Consider the following 19755-nt stretch of genomic DNA (forward strand, 5'->3'; position numbering starts at 1 on the left):
TTTCTATGAACTGATAGGCGAGTGTGTACGTCATCCCACTGGAAACTACGCAATATTGTCATATATTTCCCATTTGACTGTTTTTCTTTCATACATGATAAATTCACATGAAAAAGATAGAATAAGTATTTTTCAAATAATTTTTGTTGAACTATTAATCACATATGATATGGAATACACTCGGTATAACCTTAGGCGATTAATATATTTCCACTAAGCAAAATTTCCGGTATTGGCATGTGCACCCTCTATACAGGAAGTTAACATGATGTCATATTTGAATTATGATCATCGGTGAAAGTAGCATTGGACAAATTAATAGACCAAAAAAAATGTTATAGTTTCAGGGGATACGATGGCAAGGGAAGTGATGGTCGACTGTAAATATTGTAGTTGTGAAGTCTGTGTAGTTGTGGGTGGCAAGTGTCCATAGCGATAAGATCGATAAAAGCGGGATGGGGAGGACTCAAGACAAAGTGGCCAGTGAGGAAAAGAAGTTCTGATGTATTGACCCGGTTGGTAGAGCAATATAAGGAACAGTTAATTGGGACAAGGCCACACCGAGCTGGGAACATCATCACTTGTAGGCCAGGGCTTGGCAGGGCTATGCCGCCGTGATGAGGTGGATATTGATAAGTACACTGGTGTTCAGTGTGACGCTGGTGGTGAGTGAAGACCCTGGCATTGCGAGTAACCAAGAAGTTCCTGTGTCGTTGGAAAAGGCAGGGAATGCCAGTGGCAACGCTAAAGGGAACACCACAGATGATGCATCCACCTCAGGCCAGAGCAGTAAGCTGGAGGCTTCCAAATATAAAGTTGACCAAAAGGTTCGGTATTATGTTTTGCTTTGTCAGTTTCTCATATATTTAATTATACAATAATCTTGATCGGATTTTGGATAGATATATCATCAATGCTTTTCTATTTTTTTCTCTGCGTTTCTTCCATATGCATATTTCATATCTGTGCCTCATCTAAACTCTATATTTACATAATTACTAGTAATTGTGGTTCTAATTATTTATAATGGATTTATTTGTGTTGTTTCAAAGTTAAAATACCTTCTTCCTGCCTATGGTCAACATGAAGAGTATTAGGTGGGCAATTCCTCTTATCACAGACGGATAACATTGATGTATAACTGCTGTATATATTGAGTAATACCAGACCAGTCCTGTGAGTGAAAACCATAAGAAAATCAGACAGACATACCACAGTTATAGAGTTCAGTGATACCTCGAAAATAAAATTTTACTTTCGACCATAAATCATACCATTAGAATTGCTATAGGTATTAGAGATCTCCTCTCCCTGCAGTGAGTACTTTGAAGAATGTTAGGTCAGGTTATGAACAAGATATTCCTCATAATTATAGAGCAAATGTCATAACCAGATGGGACCCAAACTCTATTAAATATTTGGAAAAAAAGAGCTGGTGCTATAGTTGGAGGATGCCTCCTCTCAGAATTTAACTTGGTATTGATGATGATGGTAGGATTTTTGGGTTAATAATTTTTTTACTTGCGTAAATGTGAAGGATTAAAATTATACCAACTCATGAAACCTCACCTAATGTTATTCTTCAAAGTGAAACAATTCTTTTTGGCAGTAGCTTATCTATTGATACGATTTTTGTCCGTATCTTCATATTATTTCAGTAGCTGAAAATTAATAATCACCAAGTACTCCAGGTATTAGTTTTCATTGTGCCACTGGAGTAGACTTGTTACTGTGCCATTCTTATTTTGATGACCAATGGGGAAAATATGCTAAATATTTACTTTGGTAAATATTAAGTATTCATGTTGTAATGTTACTTTGAAGATAACAATTATGCAAAAAGCTGTAGGCTATTAACAGGAAAATGTACTGAAAATAATATAATTTTGAAACTTTCTTTGAAGTGCTCAGCATTACATATTTAAGATGTATTACTAGAGAAATGGCAGGGGCTAGTTTTTTTATCTAATGCAGACAGTAACATATATTTCATCGTGATGTATTGTAATTTAGCATGCCATTAGCTCAAGTACCTTCTTTATTTCAAAACTAATTTTTTGTGCTGAGAAATTGCAGTACTATCAGATATTTGAGTCTCATAATATATATAGTCTAGCATAAGAAAGTGGATGAAAGTATTAGCAATTTTGATTATACCTTTATTGATAAAAATCAATGGAGGACAAGAATGTCACTGCTTTAGCTGCCTAAAAATGTCTTTTGTTGATTTTGATGTTCATCTGTAGCCTTCAGCCTGTTTGTATATGTATATGAACTATATTTGTACAGGATGATGATGATGAGGCAAACTTGCCAACAACAACCACAACTACTACAACGGAGGCTCCACATCTTAGTCTTCACATAGGGAATAGCACCATCAACAATGTTTGTAACATCAGTTCAGATGAATTCAACAAGTTAACCTCCTTCTATCCTCAACATTGTAGCAAGGATGGTGGGGAGCCAGAGGGCTCTGACGTAGAAGGGTAGGTCATTAAGCTTGTATCATTAATAGAATATGTAAGTAGGACAACTATAGGGCCAGTGCTTAATATATCAACAGGCATAAGTTGTATAGGGAGGCAATACCTTTGAAAAATTACTGTTGCAGATCCACATTCTCTATACTTGAACTATGTATTTTCTTTGGAAACATCGGAATGGGTAATTTTACTAGAATCAGATGAAATTCCCGAGTAAACTGTCTGTAAGGGTAACATATAAAAAACAACAAGTGAAATAGTTCTTACCCATGGACAGTGTCTTATGAGCAATTGAGAGGAAATGGTTGATTAGGAATTAAAACAGTTTTGAACACCGAAATAAAGTGTATCCTTGAGAGTTCTTCCCACTTTGCCGATCATAAAGCATCTGAGGCCTGATACCACTTAACAACAAATCATTTAATGTATACTGAGGTGTGCTTTCGCTTTAGTTTAGGGTCAAAGTTCATTGAAATATATGCCATAAAATAGGTATATTAGATTTCACCAGTGAAATTATACAGTTTTAGATAAAGCTTCCATATAGTTGTGGAGCTGACAGTAATTCATCAATTGTATATTTCTTAAGAAAGTTTATGCAAAGTAATGTACATGATTACTGTGGATATAGTCACACTTCCCATAGTTATGCGTGAATGCTTATAATGTTTTTACTAGTGATATTATTATCACTATCATCTACACATACCCCTTACTTATAAATCATTTTCATATATCTCTAATTTTGTATACCAATGAGTACTTTTATTGCAAACTATATCGTCTCACCATCCACTTACTCACTAAACTAAGCAGACATCCACTTACAAAACTAAGCAGCTGCAGTGTTCCATCACATTTTTCATTTTTGCTCTGCCTTCAGGTTTCAAGGATTGTAAATTATTAGTGTTCTTTTCAGTTATAATTTTTCTTGCATAAGTCCTTTTAATTTTTTTAAAAAAATGGTAATGTGTTGTGTCACAGACTGAACCGTACACTTTTCATTCATCTGTTACTATGATAAATTTTCTTCCTTACCTCCGAATTTGTTAGAAAAATCATATTGTGTTGCTGGCAGAACTGTGTATTTTTCATGTTATTCCCGTGGTGTCACCTTTATGTTTTATTTTAGGGGTACTGTTGATGCAGATCCAACTAATGAAACTCAGCTGTGTCATACAAGTGTTGACCTGCCAGAAGTGGGTGCTGCAGAACAAGAACACTTGTCATCCCTTTCCATATTCCTCATCCTCTGTGTATTGGGTATGGAAAGATGTTTATATCAGTTCATTGTCAGCATATCCATCATAAGCCCTAAACTCTGTGTAATTACTTATTTGTATATTATGGGGAAGAGGTTCTACAATCAAGGGGTCCAATCTTATGAAGTTTCTCCATTATCGTACTACTTAATTTTTCATGTACTGTTACCATTTACAGTTTCATCACTTAGCTTGTTGCACTTGTTTTAATGTGCATACATATATGTTGGTCTGCAGCACATGTGTGTGATCTCACCATGGTTCTTCACTTTGTTTGTGGATAAGGTGGTAAGGTGGAAGAGAGAGGGCGAGTATTGCTGTCTGTGGGGGATGAGAAGACTTGGGAAGTGAATCAGTTGTAGTTTGCTGATTATACAGCACTGATGGTAAATTCCAGTGAGAAACTGCAAAATTTGGTGACTGAGTTTGGAAGATTGTATGAAAGGAGGAAGTTGAGGGTGAATGTGAGTAAAAGCAATATCAATAAGTTTAACAGGGTTGAGGGATGGGTTGGTTGGGTTGTGAGTTGGAATGGAGGAAAGTTGGGGAAGTTAAGTGTTTTAGATATCTGGGAGTGAACATAGCAGTGAATGGAGCCATGGAAACCGAAGTGAGTCTTGGGGTGAGTAAGGGAACAAAGGTTCTGTGAGTGCTGAAAATTGTATGGAGAGAGGACATTATCTGGGAGGGCAAAAATGGGAAGTGAGGCATGGATTGGGTGAGGGAACGAAGGTTGTGGGAGTGCTGAAGAATGTATGGAAAGAGATTATTATCTGGGAGGGCAAAAATGGGTATGTTCAAAAGAATAGTAGTCCCAACAATATTATATTGATGTGAGGCATGGGCTATAGATAAGGCTTACAATGTTGGTACAATGATGTATCCCTCAATCCCCATGTTGGAGTTGATGTTTATTGTGTAAACATATTTTTTGCCCCTGAGATTTGCCAGAAGTCACCTTTGACAAGCTTTTCATTGCCAGCAGAGAGAAAAGAGTAAATTCACATGAAAGACCTTCATGTTTTAATGGATGCAACCTACCCTGCTTATGTGAAGCACTGCCTTTGATCTAAACCTATGGATTTTTTTCAGCAATGTGCATAATATTGATATTCTTCCTACTGAAGACTAAATTAAACTACTTGCCAGAGAGTGTGGCCTGCGTTATAGTTGGTAAGTCAGAATCCTTTTCTTTTTAGTTTTTGGTTTGCAGAGAAATGAGCCATATCCTTGTCTTAATTATGGTACAACTATCTTGTACAGTCTTTACAAAGTCTTACTTTATTGTCTTCATTTATTAAAAGCTTGAATTTAGCCATCTTCCTTGCATCTCCAACTTTTATGGCCATTGACATTCCTTATCAGTTCTTTAAATTTCTGTAAAACAGTTATACTTGAAATTTTGGTTTTTAACAAGAAAATGGGCGAAATTGGTTGATGGTCTTTCAGCAATGTATTCAACTGAAAAATTAAGCAAAAGGTTAAACAAAAGGCCAATTGTATTACAAAATCATGCATTTACACTATCTATATAGATTATTACCATAATCATTAGATATTATGTAATAAATACGTTTAGATTTTATGGCTATTTCTCAAAAAGTTTCGATTTCCATGATGAAATGTGTGAATTTGACAATTTTTCTTACACTTCCACTTTTACTTGACCAATTAGTTTCCATATCTGGCATTTAAGTTCCTGTAGAATTATTTCTAGCAATGAAAAATTAAGTTTTTAAGGAGAAAATTGGTAGAAATGTTAATTTGATTTCAGTGTTTGACTATGACATTAAGCAAAATGATGGAACAAGAAGCCTGATATATTCCAAAAGCATGCATTTGCGACATTTTTATAGAGTATTACTACAGTTTCCAAAATTGTGTGTCATTAATGTAGAAAATCAAGCACTGTACCAGGATATAAAAGAATTAATTGCATTGCTGGACTTTAAAGTTAAAGTTTCCCATTTATCACCTGTGTTTTATAGTTTCTCTTCCTCTTTTAGATCTTGATAAGGGAAAAACCAGAACGAATTGGAAAAAAGCATAAATATTTGTGCCAATCACTTTCTAGGAACAGTCTTGTACCTCATCTCTATAATTTCTTATCTTTTGAGCCATTGGGTATATTAAACCCTTGTGTTGCATATCATGACTCTGTTGTGCATGTAGCTTAACAAAATTATGGTGAAAATGTATGTTGGTGTTGGTGGATCTGCTAATATTTATTTACAGTAGTGTTTACTGATGTCGCTTACAGATAATGTAGCTGCACTTTGCATGGTCTTACAGGCATTTTAGAGGCCATGTGAGATGTAGCAGTTTGTAGAATAGAGGGAAAAATTTTCTGGGGTGCCTTGGAGAAATTGATATTTGGACGACTAAAAGTAAAAAATGTTCATTAACGTGTATGCAGTTTTTCTGTAAGAAATCTAATATCACTTTTGTCTCAAATTGAAGGGTCCATGCATAATTCCTTCCACACATGAAAATCTTTACATATTTACACATTAATTAGTGCATTTGATATGCCTTTCTTTCTAAGAACAGTGGTTCACAGCTTGTTTGAATTATGTACCACTAATGTTTCTTCCACTTCGTGTACCATTGTGCATAAAAGGCCATAGTTTGACAAAGGAGAATATGAAAAACTTTAATGTTTTTAAATTTTTTTTTACTTTAATTTACGGAAGTATTTGTGAAATATTTTGTCCAGCATATTTTAATATGAAAGTATTATATTTCATTTTACTGAAGATTAGACTTTCTAAGACAAAGACCAGAAATTGTATTGATGGCTCTCAATTATCAATGCTGATATTCATACCACTGGCTGAAAAGAAATGGTTTAGGCAATAATGGGTTACACAGTACCTGTTTCTTTTACATACTTGTCTCAGCCATAACACTTCTTAAGCAGGATTTTACTTGCTGTCTTTTGCGCTATTTGAGGAAACAGGACAATATTTGCTCTGCTACACAGAGTGACACATTATCTAGTATCATTCCTTGGAGTCAATGATTTTGCATATTGTGATGCAAATACCCATTTCAATTTTTTTTCCTTTTAAAGTATGCTCCATTTCATTTAATGAAGATGTTTATTAGTTGAGGAAGTCTTGTAGAAGGACTGTTAGATTAGGTTAGCTTAAATTTTTTAAATTTTTAATGAAATGATTTTTGTTAACAGGTGGTGTGATTGGTTTGGTCCTGAAGATTTTGTATAGCCAACACATAGCTAATTGGCAGGTACAAAATGTATTCCATTTTCCTGTATGCTACAATTAGTATGCTTTTGATATTTCTAGAAATGTTCAGACATTATTCATACTTCCTAATTTGTAAATATGTTAAAGCCAAGATGATATTAGTTTTTGCTTGTGGTTTTGAAATAAAACTTACTGACGTAGTTCCACTGATTCTATCATGAAATATGTTATTTAGTTATTTGTGACATACTTATTGGGATTCTGTTACAGTACTTTGTTTAAGTGCACCAGGACCCCTCTCCAGAAAGGGTCCCGGAATTATTCCAAAATCCCTTTTCCAGGAGCCCCTGCAGCTCCAAGGCTGTACTACTTCTGAAAGCAGGAAAACGATAAGACTCTTTTGGAGTGAGCTCTCAGATGATTCTCTTAAGCCTAAGTTAGGAGGGCAGTTATTTAGTGCTTGTCTGGTTACTTCAGTGTGTGTGTTGGGGGTAGGGGGATCTGTGAATAATGGTTAACAAAGTGTAAGGCAGGGGTAAGCTCCAAAGCTGCAGACCACACACACACACAGAAACAGATCCTTCCGGTACAATCCAATCCCATCTCAGTATGCTTGGCATTCACTTCTGTGCTGTAGTACTAGATCCTTCCAATCCAAACCATTACATATCTAACCACCAACCCCATCTAGAAATAAAAAGCTTACCCATGCCTTACACTTTAGTGACTATTACTCACAGATACCCTGACCCCCAACATATATAACACAAAACATACACGCTGAAATAACCTGATAGTTACTAAGCAACTGCCCTCCCAACTCATTCTTAAGCTTCATCCCTCCTAACATACACCCATTAGAAGCTGCACTCCCACAACAAACATAAATCATGCTTTTCCATCCCACTTTAGACATCACCTATCCCTGAACACTACAAGCACTGTTACACCATATCCCAAGACCCTCCTTGCTCCTGATACAACTACCGTAATATAGACACCGAGCACTTACTACTTAATTACCCTATATTCTCTATACATAGATGCACACACAGCATCACAACACTTTATGATTTATGGTTTTGACTGGTAGATTTGGCCAGCTTCCTGAGCATTGCAGGAGATTCCTAAGGATAGAAGGGACTCCTGGGGCAGGAAGTAAGTACATTTTAAATGAGTCCTGTATGTTATGCCTTTCTTTTTAACAGAAGGAGGAAACATTTTCTCCCACTGTCTTCTTCCTGGTCATCCTCCCACCCATTATCTTTGAGTCTGGCTACAATCTTCACAAGGTTAGTAGTTTGATTTATTGAGATTATAATTGTCTGTATAATTTTGCTTAAGATATGATTTTCTTTCACCAAATATATGAAGATTGTGTTCGTTACATCTCTTACGACATTAATTATAAATAGTATAGTTTGTATAATTGGTTCTCTTTTTCTTAAACAGGGCAACTTCTTCCAGAACATTGGATCCATAATTGTATTTGCTGTTGTGGGCACACTTATCTCTGCTCTGATTGTAGGAGGGGGAGTTTATCTCCTTGGACAGGTAAGTAATTGTACTGAACAAGTTTAATCTGTGTACACCGTAAAACTATAAACTGAATACTCCAATTTCTTGCAAAGATTAGTCTTTTTATTTTCTCCAAACATTGGCTCTGAATTATGGACACAGGTTCTGGTACTCCTTCCAGTAAGATTGCCTCTCTGGAATTCAGTGAATCTTCTTAAGCTTTTTAAAATAAGCAATATGATCTCTCATTTTCTCTTCATGCTATCAGTACCTGATTCTTGTGGAAGTCAGTCGTCCTTTCATTCCTTTTCCTTATACCACCTAAATGATTTTCTTGTTTCAGCAGTAACATCTTTAAATCTATAACTTTCACACATCTTAAATCTATAACTTTCCTACATCTCTCAGTATTTATAAAACTAATCATAAGTTTTTTGTATTTTGCAAGAATAGGCACTTGAATGTTAATTATTTTGATGGTGCGGATACTTTTATTTTCACTCTAGTTGTATGATTTTTGTGTTTGCCGTACACATGCATTATTCAGTGTTAATTTTAATTTGAAAGTGAAGAAATATTTATTTGATTTTCAGGCTGATGTGGTATACCAGCTCAGCTTTGTGGAGAGCTTTGCATTTGGTTCCCTGATATCTGCTGTAGACCCTGTAGCAACACTGGCCATCTTCCATGCCCTAAATGTGGACCAGGTCCTCTACATGCTGGTTTTTGGGGAAAGTATTCTCAATGATGCCGTCTCTATTGTACTTACCAGGTACATCATTGTAATTTATTTGTATTTTACATGAAAAAGTTTATCTCGTCAAATGCATATCCATCATTCCAAGAGATTGTTTTAAAGATACACAGTACGATGATAGAATGAGAGGTATGTTATGTGGTGAGATGTATCGACCAGTACTTCATAATATCTTTAAGTAAAATCACATATAATACGAAGAAGTATCCCTGGAGATACTGGACAAAAAATACTACCAAAGTATCTCATGTATGCCCTAGAAGGTGATCAAGAGTTGGGGAGAGGCAGAGTGGCATTTTAACCATGGATTTGTAAATCACAGGGGAAAGGATTCTGTATTAAGCATAGCATTGTAGATGTTGAAAAGGTAGTGAAGGCCTTTTTCTGGTGTCATGCTAATTAGTTTCTTGTTTGTTTTAATATATTAAGGTCCAGTTTGTTTGTAATGGAAATATATTTCATCCATTTCAGCACTGTCATTGAAATGGCTTCACCTGCAATGGCAGCCATGGGATCTGGAGAAGCAGTGCTGTACACAATATGGCGATTTTGTGTCATGTTCTTTGCATCAGCAGGTATTGGTGTTGCCTTTGCACTAATGAGTGCTCTAACTCTGAAGTATATTCCCCTACGGGAGTACACCTCCCTAGAACTCTGCATCGTCATCATCTTCATCTATGCTCCATATACTCTTGCAGAGGGTATTCATCTTTCAGGTAATTATTTTCAGAAAATTATCATAGATTAAACTGGCTCATCCAAGTACATCTTTATGTTTCTAGAGGCTCCAACCTAATGTTCCAGTGTACTGGGTTCTAACTGATGCTCATACCTACTACAACCTAATGCTCATGCCTAATGTTCCTACTTGCTACTTCTCCCTAATGTTTCTACCTAAATATTGAATTAGAAGCAAAATAAATGATGATATATACCTAAATATTGAATTGAAAGCAAAATAATTGATACTATATAGTCATATACAGACACTTCATGAAGGCTGAAAGTAGATTTGTTTTAATTGAATGGAATAAATGGATACTTGAGAGCAGGATTTGGCATACACTGAAAATAATTGCATTGACAGGTTAAAGATATATTTAAATATTTGTGCGTATATAATTTAATGAGTATTTACCATCCCCAGGTATCATGGCAATTCTTTTCAATGGAATTGTTATGTCACATTATACGCATTTCAACATGTCCCCAGTAATGCAGATAACAATGCAGCACCTCATGCGCACATTAGCCTTAATTGCTGAGTGCACTGTTTTTATTTACTTGGGACTAGCTCTCTTCAGTTTTAAACATCAGGTAAGTTGTTACTTTGTTATAAGATTTACTGCTAATAAAATCAGATTTGATTTCTAAGTGGTCCTGCTCAATGTTCCTACCTACTACTCCTATCTAATGTTTCTACATAATGCTCCTATCTAAATGTTCCTACTTCTATCTGTTGCTTCTACCATTTTGCCAAATGGCAGGGCTAGCCCATAGCACTCAACAAAGGAAAATCTACAGTTACAAAGAACGAGCTGTGTGAGTCAAGTGTTATCAAATGTTGTGTGTGACAAGGATAGATTGTATGTTTCTGGACAGAATAGCAGTAGTCCATGTGTGGGTGAGGCAGAAAGTAAAGACAGCTACCTGGTCAGAGGAATGCAACTTGACATCCACCTAAGTGCTTGCTCACGATGCAGCTATCACTTATCCTCCCAATACTCAGGCAGTTAGTCCTGATAATTACTTGATATTTCACCATTTGTGAGTGCATTTGTCCTGGGATAGAGGATCAAGTAGGGGATAAGAGCTTGGCATTTATATTTTTAAGAGGACCTTTTTTCTGGCTTTGTGTGAGGTACTGCTTTGGAACAACCAAGACATTGGTGAGTAAGTAGGCTTGCTGTATCTGTACTGAACTACTTTAAAATTAACTTATTTTAAGAGAACAGAAATCAGTATCTTCAATTGAAACAACTCTGTAGCATGGCTACAATATACTCTAGTTTCATACGGTTGCATCGTGCAATGATTTTGAGGTGCTATTTGCTTCCTGAATTTAATCTGCTTGAGCACATAGTTTTTGTGACTCATTACAGTAAAGTGAAAAGAATGAACACCAACAAGCAAAGGTTTTTATTAGGTATGGGATAATGATGATCATCAGTACAAAACTTAAATCACGAGTTGTAATTGTTCACTGGAAATTGGGGTATGCTTGCTAAATTGTAAGACCTTTCTATGGCTTTTAATCATACTTTTTATTTCTTAACAGTTTCACTTGGCCCTGGTATTGTGGAGCATTGTGTTGTGCCTACTTGGTCGTGCTTTGAACATTTTCCCTCTCTCCTGGCTTGTAAATAAGTTCCGTGATCACCAGATCAACTACAAAATGATGTTTATTATGTGGTTTAGTGGTAAGTATTATAAATAGTATCATAAAGAGGATATAGGAAATACATGCATTTGAACACTGATGATGTAAATAATTATTGTTGTTGAGGGGGGAGGGGGTTGTTATTCCATGTGTGGCGGGGTGGCGATGGGAATGAATAAAGGCGGACAGTATGAATTATGTACATGTGTATATATGTATATGTCTGTGTGTGTATATATATGCGTACATTGAGATGTATAGGTATGTATATTTACGTGTGTGGACGTGTATGTATATACATGTGTATGTGGGTAGGTTGGGCCATTCTTTCGTCTTTTCCTTGCGCTACCTTGCTAACGCGGGAGACAGCGACGAAGCAAAATAATATAATAATAATAAAGATGTAAAGTAAAATGCTTCATGTTGAAATTTTGAATACCTATTTTTTTCTTTCCCTATATGTTGTTTACTGAACGTCACAATAAAGCAATGTGTTACATCTAGAACATATACATTCTTCCATACTTTGTTTCCTACACACTCTGTTAGTTTGTATTTTATCATTACTGAAACATCCTACCACTAATTTTACTCATTTGTTGTTTTCCTAACAAATATACGGAATGTTATATCCATACAAGTTGTATATGCTGAACAAGTATATTATTTTAATATAATTATGATTTTCACAGATGTCATTACTAAGAGTAGTAACAATTATTGATCATTAAATGAATGAAAAAGTCATTCATATTGTTCCATTATTTAGGAAGGCGTTTGGGTAGAGTTAGGAAGAAAAATTGTGTTCTTTCTGCTTACTCAGGCTGTCTTTTCGCATCATTCTTCATATATCAAGAACTCTTTTCCCAGCTTTGAGATTCCACACTTTGTTATTCCAGTACATTAACATCCTTTTGAAAAATACTTTGCCATTCTATTGGAGAAGTATATTTTACCTGCATTAAATATACCACGCTTCTGCCATCTTGCATTACGTCCACATTAGTTTACTATTTTAATCTTGTAGATACAAGTTTGGGTTTCTATCATTTACTTTCTGCTTTCTTAACCTTGTTATAAAAGTGTTTATAACTGTGATTCTGTTATGGAGCTTTGTCATCTCGGTATCATTACAAGCCTCTCTGCATAACATTCTCCTGCAAACGAAACATTTGATTTTGTAGGACTTCAGAAAAGTAAGCTTTTTGCTTTAATGTAGCTGTTTTCATACCTGTATTTTGCTTTGAATAGCAGACAGATTTCTTTTTCTTAACTATGTCTTCTTTCACTATTCAGTAAGATGATGCATATAATTTCGAGTCATTGTATTGGCTTGGTTCCAAATTTTCGCCATGCTTACATTCATCACACCCACAGGCTTATTCACTTTATCCTCCCATCACCTTATTAGACTGTATTCTGTAAATACCTACTATGCCCATTACAGAGGGACTAGAATTCTGTCTCTTTTACTTGAATCAACATAGTTATTGCATCACTTGTCTCTGCAGTTGTTTTTCACATGCAAAAATAATTAACATTCTTGCAACATGACATCTTGGTAAGAAATATTAGCTCATCCTTTTATTCTTGGGACCTTTCAGGCCTGCGAGGGGCCATTGCTTATGCTCTAGCCCTTCATCTAGAATTCAGCGATGAGAAGCGACATGTGATAGTGACGACAACACTCACCATTGTGTTGTTCACCATATTTTGTTTAGGAGGCTCTACTATGCCAGTTATAAAGGTCAGCATGTTATATTGATTTTTGTAGTTTGAAATTATAAGATTCTTTTCCAGATTATGTTTGATGCAATTCTTTTGGGACTGCAGCCATGTAGGGTGCTTGAATATATAAATAGTAAAGAAATTACAAGATAGAATATTTTGAATAAACCTTGGGCAAGGGGTATTTTAAATGAGGTTGCTTAAGGAATTATATTTTGATTCATTTTGGATATGTTTTAAGGATGTTTGTGAGATAACCAAATTGCTGTATGCACCTGGTCCACCTCACTTGAACCCGAACAGAATTTAAGATGGTTGATAATGGATTGGTTACTCTTTTCTTTCCAGTACCTGAAGGCTGACAAACGTCAGAGAAGCAGAAGACTCAGAGAACGTGATAAAGAGCTTACTTTAAGCAAGACTAGAGAATGGGTAAATTATCTATTTATTTTGTCTTCGCATTTGAAATTCTTGCTCCCTTACAGCAATAAAGAATATTCCTGGATCCTGAGCAGCCTTAATAATTGGTGATTCTTACTAAGATTTTCTTTGGTATATCTATATTAATGTACTTTGTCCCTCTGCCAGTATATAGAGTAATTGGTCATCACCTGAGTTTTTTCCAGGGCTCACAGATCATTTATGTATGTACATTTCTGTACTGCCAGTTGTTGAAGAGCTCGCAGTAAACTTTAGTAAGTGTGATGGGTAAATCCTTTAGAAGGTATATACTAGAAAGGAGTGGATAAAAGGGATTGCATTTAACAAGAATGTACTGAAAGTTCTTGTAATAGTACTATTACAAAAAACTTTAGTTACATAGTAAAGAGAAGTGCCTCTCATTATACTACAAAGACATTTTTAAAATATCCTTTATTCTCATATGGGTGTTGCATGCAGAGAAACTTTCACAGATGTTTCAGTTACTGAACATATTCTTAAGTATCAAAGATCCATCTGCAGTATTGAGAATATTTGCTTGAGATAGCTACAAATAGGGTACTGCAGAGTAAGAATGCTGCCCATTTATCTCATTCATCATCATATGAGGCATGCAATGAGGCATTATCAGTTCCTAATAACATGAAAAGCAGCCGAGCAAGAATTTATCCTCAGATGCTCATACTGGTTTTTACGAATGTGCATGATTTTAACCAGGAGGAAAACAAGCTAGAGTGAGGTGCTATGTTGGACAAAAGAAGCCAGAATATTCAGTTTTTCTTATTGAAAAACAGTTAAACAGGAAGAAAATAAAACTTCTGGAATAGTTGGGGGTAAAGTCCTGAGTTAGAGTAAGAAAGGCTGGCATTTCTGTAAAAATAAAATTGTACCATTTTAAAATGTGTGTAACAGTGAGTTCAGGATTGATGTGGATTAAAATGAAAGTAGACTATGAGAGATGGGTGACTCTTAGTTCTTATTTACCTGGCAGTGAAAGGAGTACATTTTAGGTGGTTGCCTAGTCAATACTTTGGCAGTTTTAGTGCAAGAAATCGAGTCTTGATGGTAATGTAATGGTAGGGTCTTAGTATGGTGATGAAAAATATGAAATTTAGATAAGAATATCGTCAAAATTTCAGGGACAAGCAGTGGATTCAGAACATCTGTCTGAGTTTACGGAGGATGAGAGTGATACCCCAGTGGGCGCCCAGGTCAGAGGTTTCCTTCGTCTTGATGTGTTATATATCCGTCCCTTCCTTATTCGACGGGTGACACATCAAGAGGTAAGCTCCTTTATATTATCCTGCATTTCCATACATGAGCATTATTGCCAATTTTTCTTTAATTCTTAAGCTTTGTTTGGGAAAGCATGAGTGCTCTTTTAAATTCCACAATTCATCATTTAGTTTAACTTTTATTTCAAAGCAAATTTTTGTAGATTATGTCTCCATTTTTTCTTAATTCCTTAGTACCAATAATGCTTTAAATATATTTTTATAAATGATTACCTATGAGTTAATTCCCCTCAGTTAAAGCAGGATGACACTTAAATTCTCTCAAACACACTTACACCACAATACAAGAATTAGGCTGAATGGTTTAGCAGCTATATTTTCTGTATACCACTTTAATGTACTAGGGAAGCATGGAGGATACAGACTCTATCAAAATCATTTAAAGACTGTCCCCATGCTTTCCGGCAGTACTTAAAATGTTTATTGAAAAAAATGCTTAATGACTGCCATCACATGAGGGCAATAATTGCCACCTTCATATATTTGAAAAAAGTACGAAAGTTTTGTTGAGGAAAGAGAAAAAAAAAAGATACTGACATTGCAGTTTTTGAAGTGTAATGGAAATTCAAAAATATGCATCCAACTAATGTATGGAGATGTATTGTGAAAATATCCAAAGATATGACCTGTTGATGAAAAATGGTCACTTCAGTTCTGTATTTAAACAGTATATATACTATTTCATACCTGCTTGCGATTTCTTTCTTACCACGGTATAGCCAGGATCGGAGGAAATGTATTATTATCCTCATCATTTCTTTATCATTATCTATTAGTTATTTTCTTTATTATACGTTACCGTAGGACATCTTTTATGGGGCTCCTGCAGCTTTGAGGCTGTGCTACTGTCAGAGGCAGGGAAATGAAGGAATCCTATACTTAAAGAAGTTCCTCTACAAGACAGTGGCCCCCACTTGTAAACTGATGATAATATAGCCTTGTCAAATTTGGCTTTTTCACTTGCAGCAGAACTAGAAAGAGGCCGAATCCAGTTGAGTAATAACCCATTCAAATAAATGTTCATAAGAAAATTAAAAAATTTAATAGAAATTTTCATAAAAAAAACAAAATTTAAAGAGTTATCAAGTGAATAACATTTTGTAGAGAAACGATAGTATGTAAAACTTAAATGTAGTGTTAAATAGGAAAAAGTATTAGGGAAAAAGGAACGAGGAAATTCTAAATTGTTCTTAAATTCATTAAAAAAGAAAATGACGGAAAAAAGAAAGAAGGATAATCAAAAGAGTATTTGAGGAGTAAATTTTGCATTTTACAGAGGAGGGCAGCTCATAGTTGTTAGGAAAAACCTGAAAAGGTAAAGAGTACTGATTCTAGTTTTGTAAGGAAAAAATAGGTATTACAATTGTGGAAACTGAGTTGCCAGTGTCCACTTAGGAATCATATATTGCATGAATATTCTTTAAAACCACAGAAATGTTCTAAATACATGGTAATTACCACAGGTGCGGTCACATGCTAATGACCTGAAGAAACAATGTTATCAGTCAATCAATGTTCAAGCATCAGAGTCTGAGGAAGAAATCTTCACAGCACGTTGAAGACTTTAGCTCAAGATGGAGTGATCATAATGTAAATATATAATATCAGTTACCTTATGGTGTGTGTTTACATATCTATTTTTTTTCAAATAATGTGCCATTTTAATGTTAATTAGTTTTATGCTGTTGATAAAATCATCATAGACATATATAATAATGTTCTTTATATGTTTATTGAATCACATCAGTGTGTTGTAGTTCTTTTACATAACACTCACAGTTTAAGAAGGTTGATTTAGTTTAATGGGATGTAAAGGGTTAATAGTATCCTAATTGATCAGGTGGCTATCACTTTTTTGGGCTTTAGACTTAAAAGTTATGAATGTTGCTTATTCATTAAAATTATTTATGGGGTTTAATCAACAGAGCTCCTGATAAAACAAAGGTAAAGCAGTTTGTATCTGTGTGATGCACTCCCCCTTCATATTTGTAAATAAGAATTTTTTCAACTTAATGAAAAGAAAGATGGTAACTCAGACAAGATTGGAGTCTCTATGTCGTACATTTGCCCAGGACTAGTGTTCTAGCCCACCCAGCTTTATGATGTGAGGATTTCCTTTCCAGAACTTTTAGATATCTGGTTATTGCTATTCATAGGGCACTATAACTCTATGCATGGGAAAGCATTGACATATCCGTCCAATCAGTTAGAACACTAGACTTGGAATTGTACAGTACTGAACATTGTTAGTCAGCAGCTTTCTTGTTTTATTATCTATTATATTTTGATTCCTCATGTTAATTTCTTACTATAAACCATGCTTAACTTTTCACAGTATCTTTCTCTTGCATATAGATTGCTGTGTACGATACAAGGGAATTAATGTGTAGTATGTCACATTCTGTTATAAACTCTCTTTGTAACAGGAACATGGAAATGCCTTTTTAATGCAACGGAAAAATGATATATTTTATACTCTGAAAAATATTTATCATATTATGGAATGAATATTTATTATTATTGTGCAACCCAGTTCTTTTCTAAGACTCTTGCAGCTCTAAGGCTGTGCCAGTAGCTGGGACAGAATGGGCTCCTTTGTCCCAAGAAGTTGTTTGATGAGACTACTGTTTCATCAGCAAATGATAGTCTTGCCAAAGGTGTTTTCACATAAGTGTACTAGACTCAATCTACTTGAGGTTAGACTGTGAGTAAAAATTTACCTTTGGCATTACTGGTCGCAAGTTGATGAAACAGTAGTCTTAAGTGTTGGAGTGTATGAAATTAAATCACAAGTGGAAATGCTGTATCCTCTGGCAATGCTGTATCCTTGGGAGTTCAGTTTCATCAAAGAACTTCTCATTACAAAGGAGCTATTGGGCTGCAAGTTGATGAAACAATACAGTCTTGTCAAAGAGTCTCTTGCTTTAAAGGTGGTGTTGGACTGTATGAAGTTACATCACAAGTGAAAAATCACCTTTGGCAAAACTGTATCTTTGGGAGTTCAATCTCATCAAAGACCTTCTACCTGAAAAGTAGCTATTGGGGTGCAGGAGTCTCTGGAAAGAGATCCCAGATAACACCATGATTCTGCATTAGAAAAATGTCTTTATGTAATTATACATATGCATAAAACAACAAGGAAAATGAAACATGTTGTTCCCAATGCACTTTCGTGTAATAACCACATTGTCGGGGAGATACAAGAATGAGATAAAAGATGTAGAACAGTCAGTTGATATATACGGGAAACGCGTAGCTTAGACGCCATCGGTAAACAAATGTTACTGATGGTAGTGTTCGGGTCTGACATACTTGTCATAAAAGAACAGGTCAAGAATCAAAGTTTTTTGTTTAATCATGTTATAGGTTATAACCATTGTATTGATTGGAGTAATGCTAATTCAGTTATTCACTATAACTCCTTTACTGTGAGAAATATCATTGAATTTTCTATTGTTGAATACACCAAGAATTGTAACGTTAACATTAGTGAAAGTCTATACAAACTGGATAGCTTTGTCGTAGACAAAATTTTTAATCAGTTCCCTTTCCTGTCCTCTTAATAAATTTTATGACAGGCATGATGCCAAACCCAAACACCACCATAAGGTAACTTTTGTTTACCAATGATGTCTTAGATCCGGCTCTTTCCTGTATATCAACTGACTGTTCTACGTGTTCCATTTTCCTACTGGTTTTATGCATATGCTACATCACACACACCACTGTGACTTCTTGCAATAAGTAAGATAGTATTCTATTGATTTCATAATGAAAAAAAAGTGTTCCATGTGGCTGTATCTAGCGTTTAAAAAAATAATAGTGCATAAGTTATCATGCTACAGCTCAGAACACATCTACTAATTTCCTTTACATGAAAGTTTTTGTGGTTTTCTTATATGGTGCAATTTAGCTGTGATATAAAGATCATAACTTGATAATTATTGTAATGTAATTCTTTATTCTGTTATGAAGTGATTAAAGATACATATTAATTAAATGTAAATGTTATTTGTTTCTCATGTATAGACATTTTATGTATGCCATTTCTACTGGCTACATTGTGTACTTAGTGCTGCAATATTTGCCAACTTTTGATGATATTGAAGTATTTGTCAGTTTGTTGTGAGTTTGGTTTTTGAGGAAAAAAGTGTAATCTTGCATTACTTTACTGTAAACTCTGTATATAAAAGTTCTGTTATATACAGAAGCAAAATATACGGTTTATTATTCTAGTCATTTTTGTATACAGCCAACATTTTCATAATTGGAGGTGAAAAATGAGGTAGTTAAACCCTTAACTGCCCTTTTCAATAGGTCACTTGCTACAAGAAAAGTTCCAGATGAATGGAAGTTTGCCCATGTGTCACTGATATTCAAAGAAGGTATTAAGTCATTGCCCTGAAATTACCGTTCTGTTAGCTTAATGTCTGTAGTTGGAAAACTAATGGAAACCTTTAATCATTATAGAACTGTAAGCGACATAGCGAACAACCACTTAATGATTCTCAGTATGGTTTTCAACAAAATTGCTTACATCTGAAAAATCCACTTAAGAAAATCAACATATATGGTGAAAGTAAAGCTGTTGATGTTATCTATTCAGATTTTCAAAAAGCTTTTGATAAGGCTCCATATCAAAGATTACTAACAAAAGTTGTCACATAGCAATGATGGGG

The 19755-nt window shown here is 35.0% G+C and overlaps 1 protein-coding gene across 1 annotated transcript; it reads left to right on the forward strand.

Annotated features, from left to right (window-relative positions):
- Window positions 1-214: 214 nt before the first annotated feature.
- Window positions 215-19311, forward strand: Nhe1 (Na[+]/H[+] hydrogen exchanger 1). The gene is made up of 15 exons (XM_071671132.1): window positions 215-827; window positions 2290-2489; window positions 3619-3749; window positions 4841-4921; window positions 6939-6997; window positions 8166-8249; window positions 8410-8511; window positions 9069-9247; window positions 9704-9948; window positions 10380-10549; window positions 11511-11652; window positions 13217-13359; window positions 13689-13772; window positions 14921-15064; window positions 16540-19311. The coding sequence occupies exons 1-15, from the start codon at window positions 618-620 to the stop codon at window positions 16633-16635; spliced, it is 2070 nt and encodes a 689-aa protein (XP_071527233.1). The 5' UTR covers window positions 215-617; the 3' UTR covers window positions 16636-19311.
- The last annotated feature ends 444 nt before the right edge of the window (window positions 19312-19755 follow it).

Source organism: Panulirus ornatus, chromosome 16, assembly GCF_036320965.1.
Source record: "Panulirus ornatus isolate Po-2019 chromosome 16, ASM3632096v1, whole genome shotgun sequence".
NCBI lineage: Eukaryota > Metazoa > Arthropoda > Malacostraca > Decapoda > Palinuridae > Panulirus > Panulirus ornatus.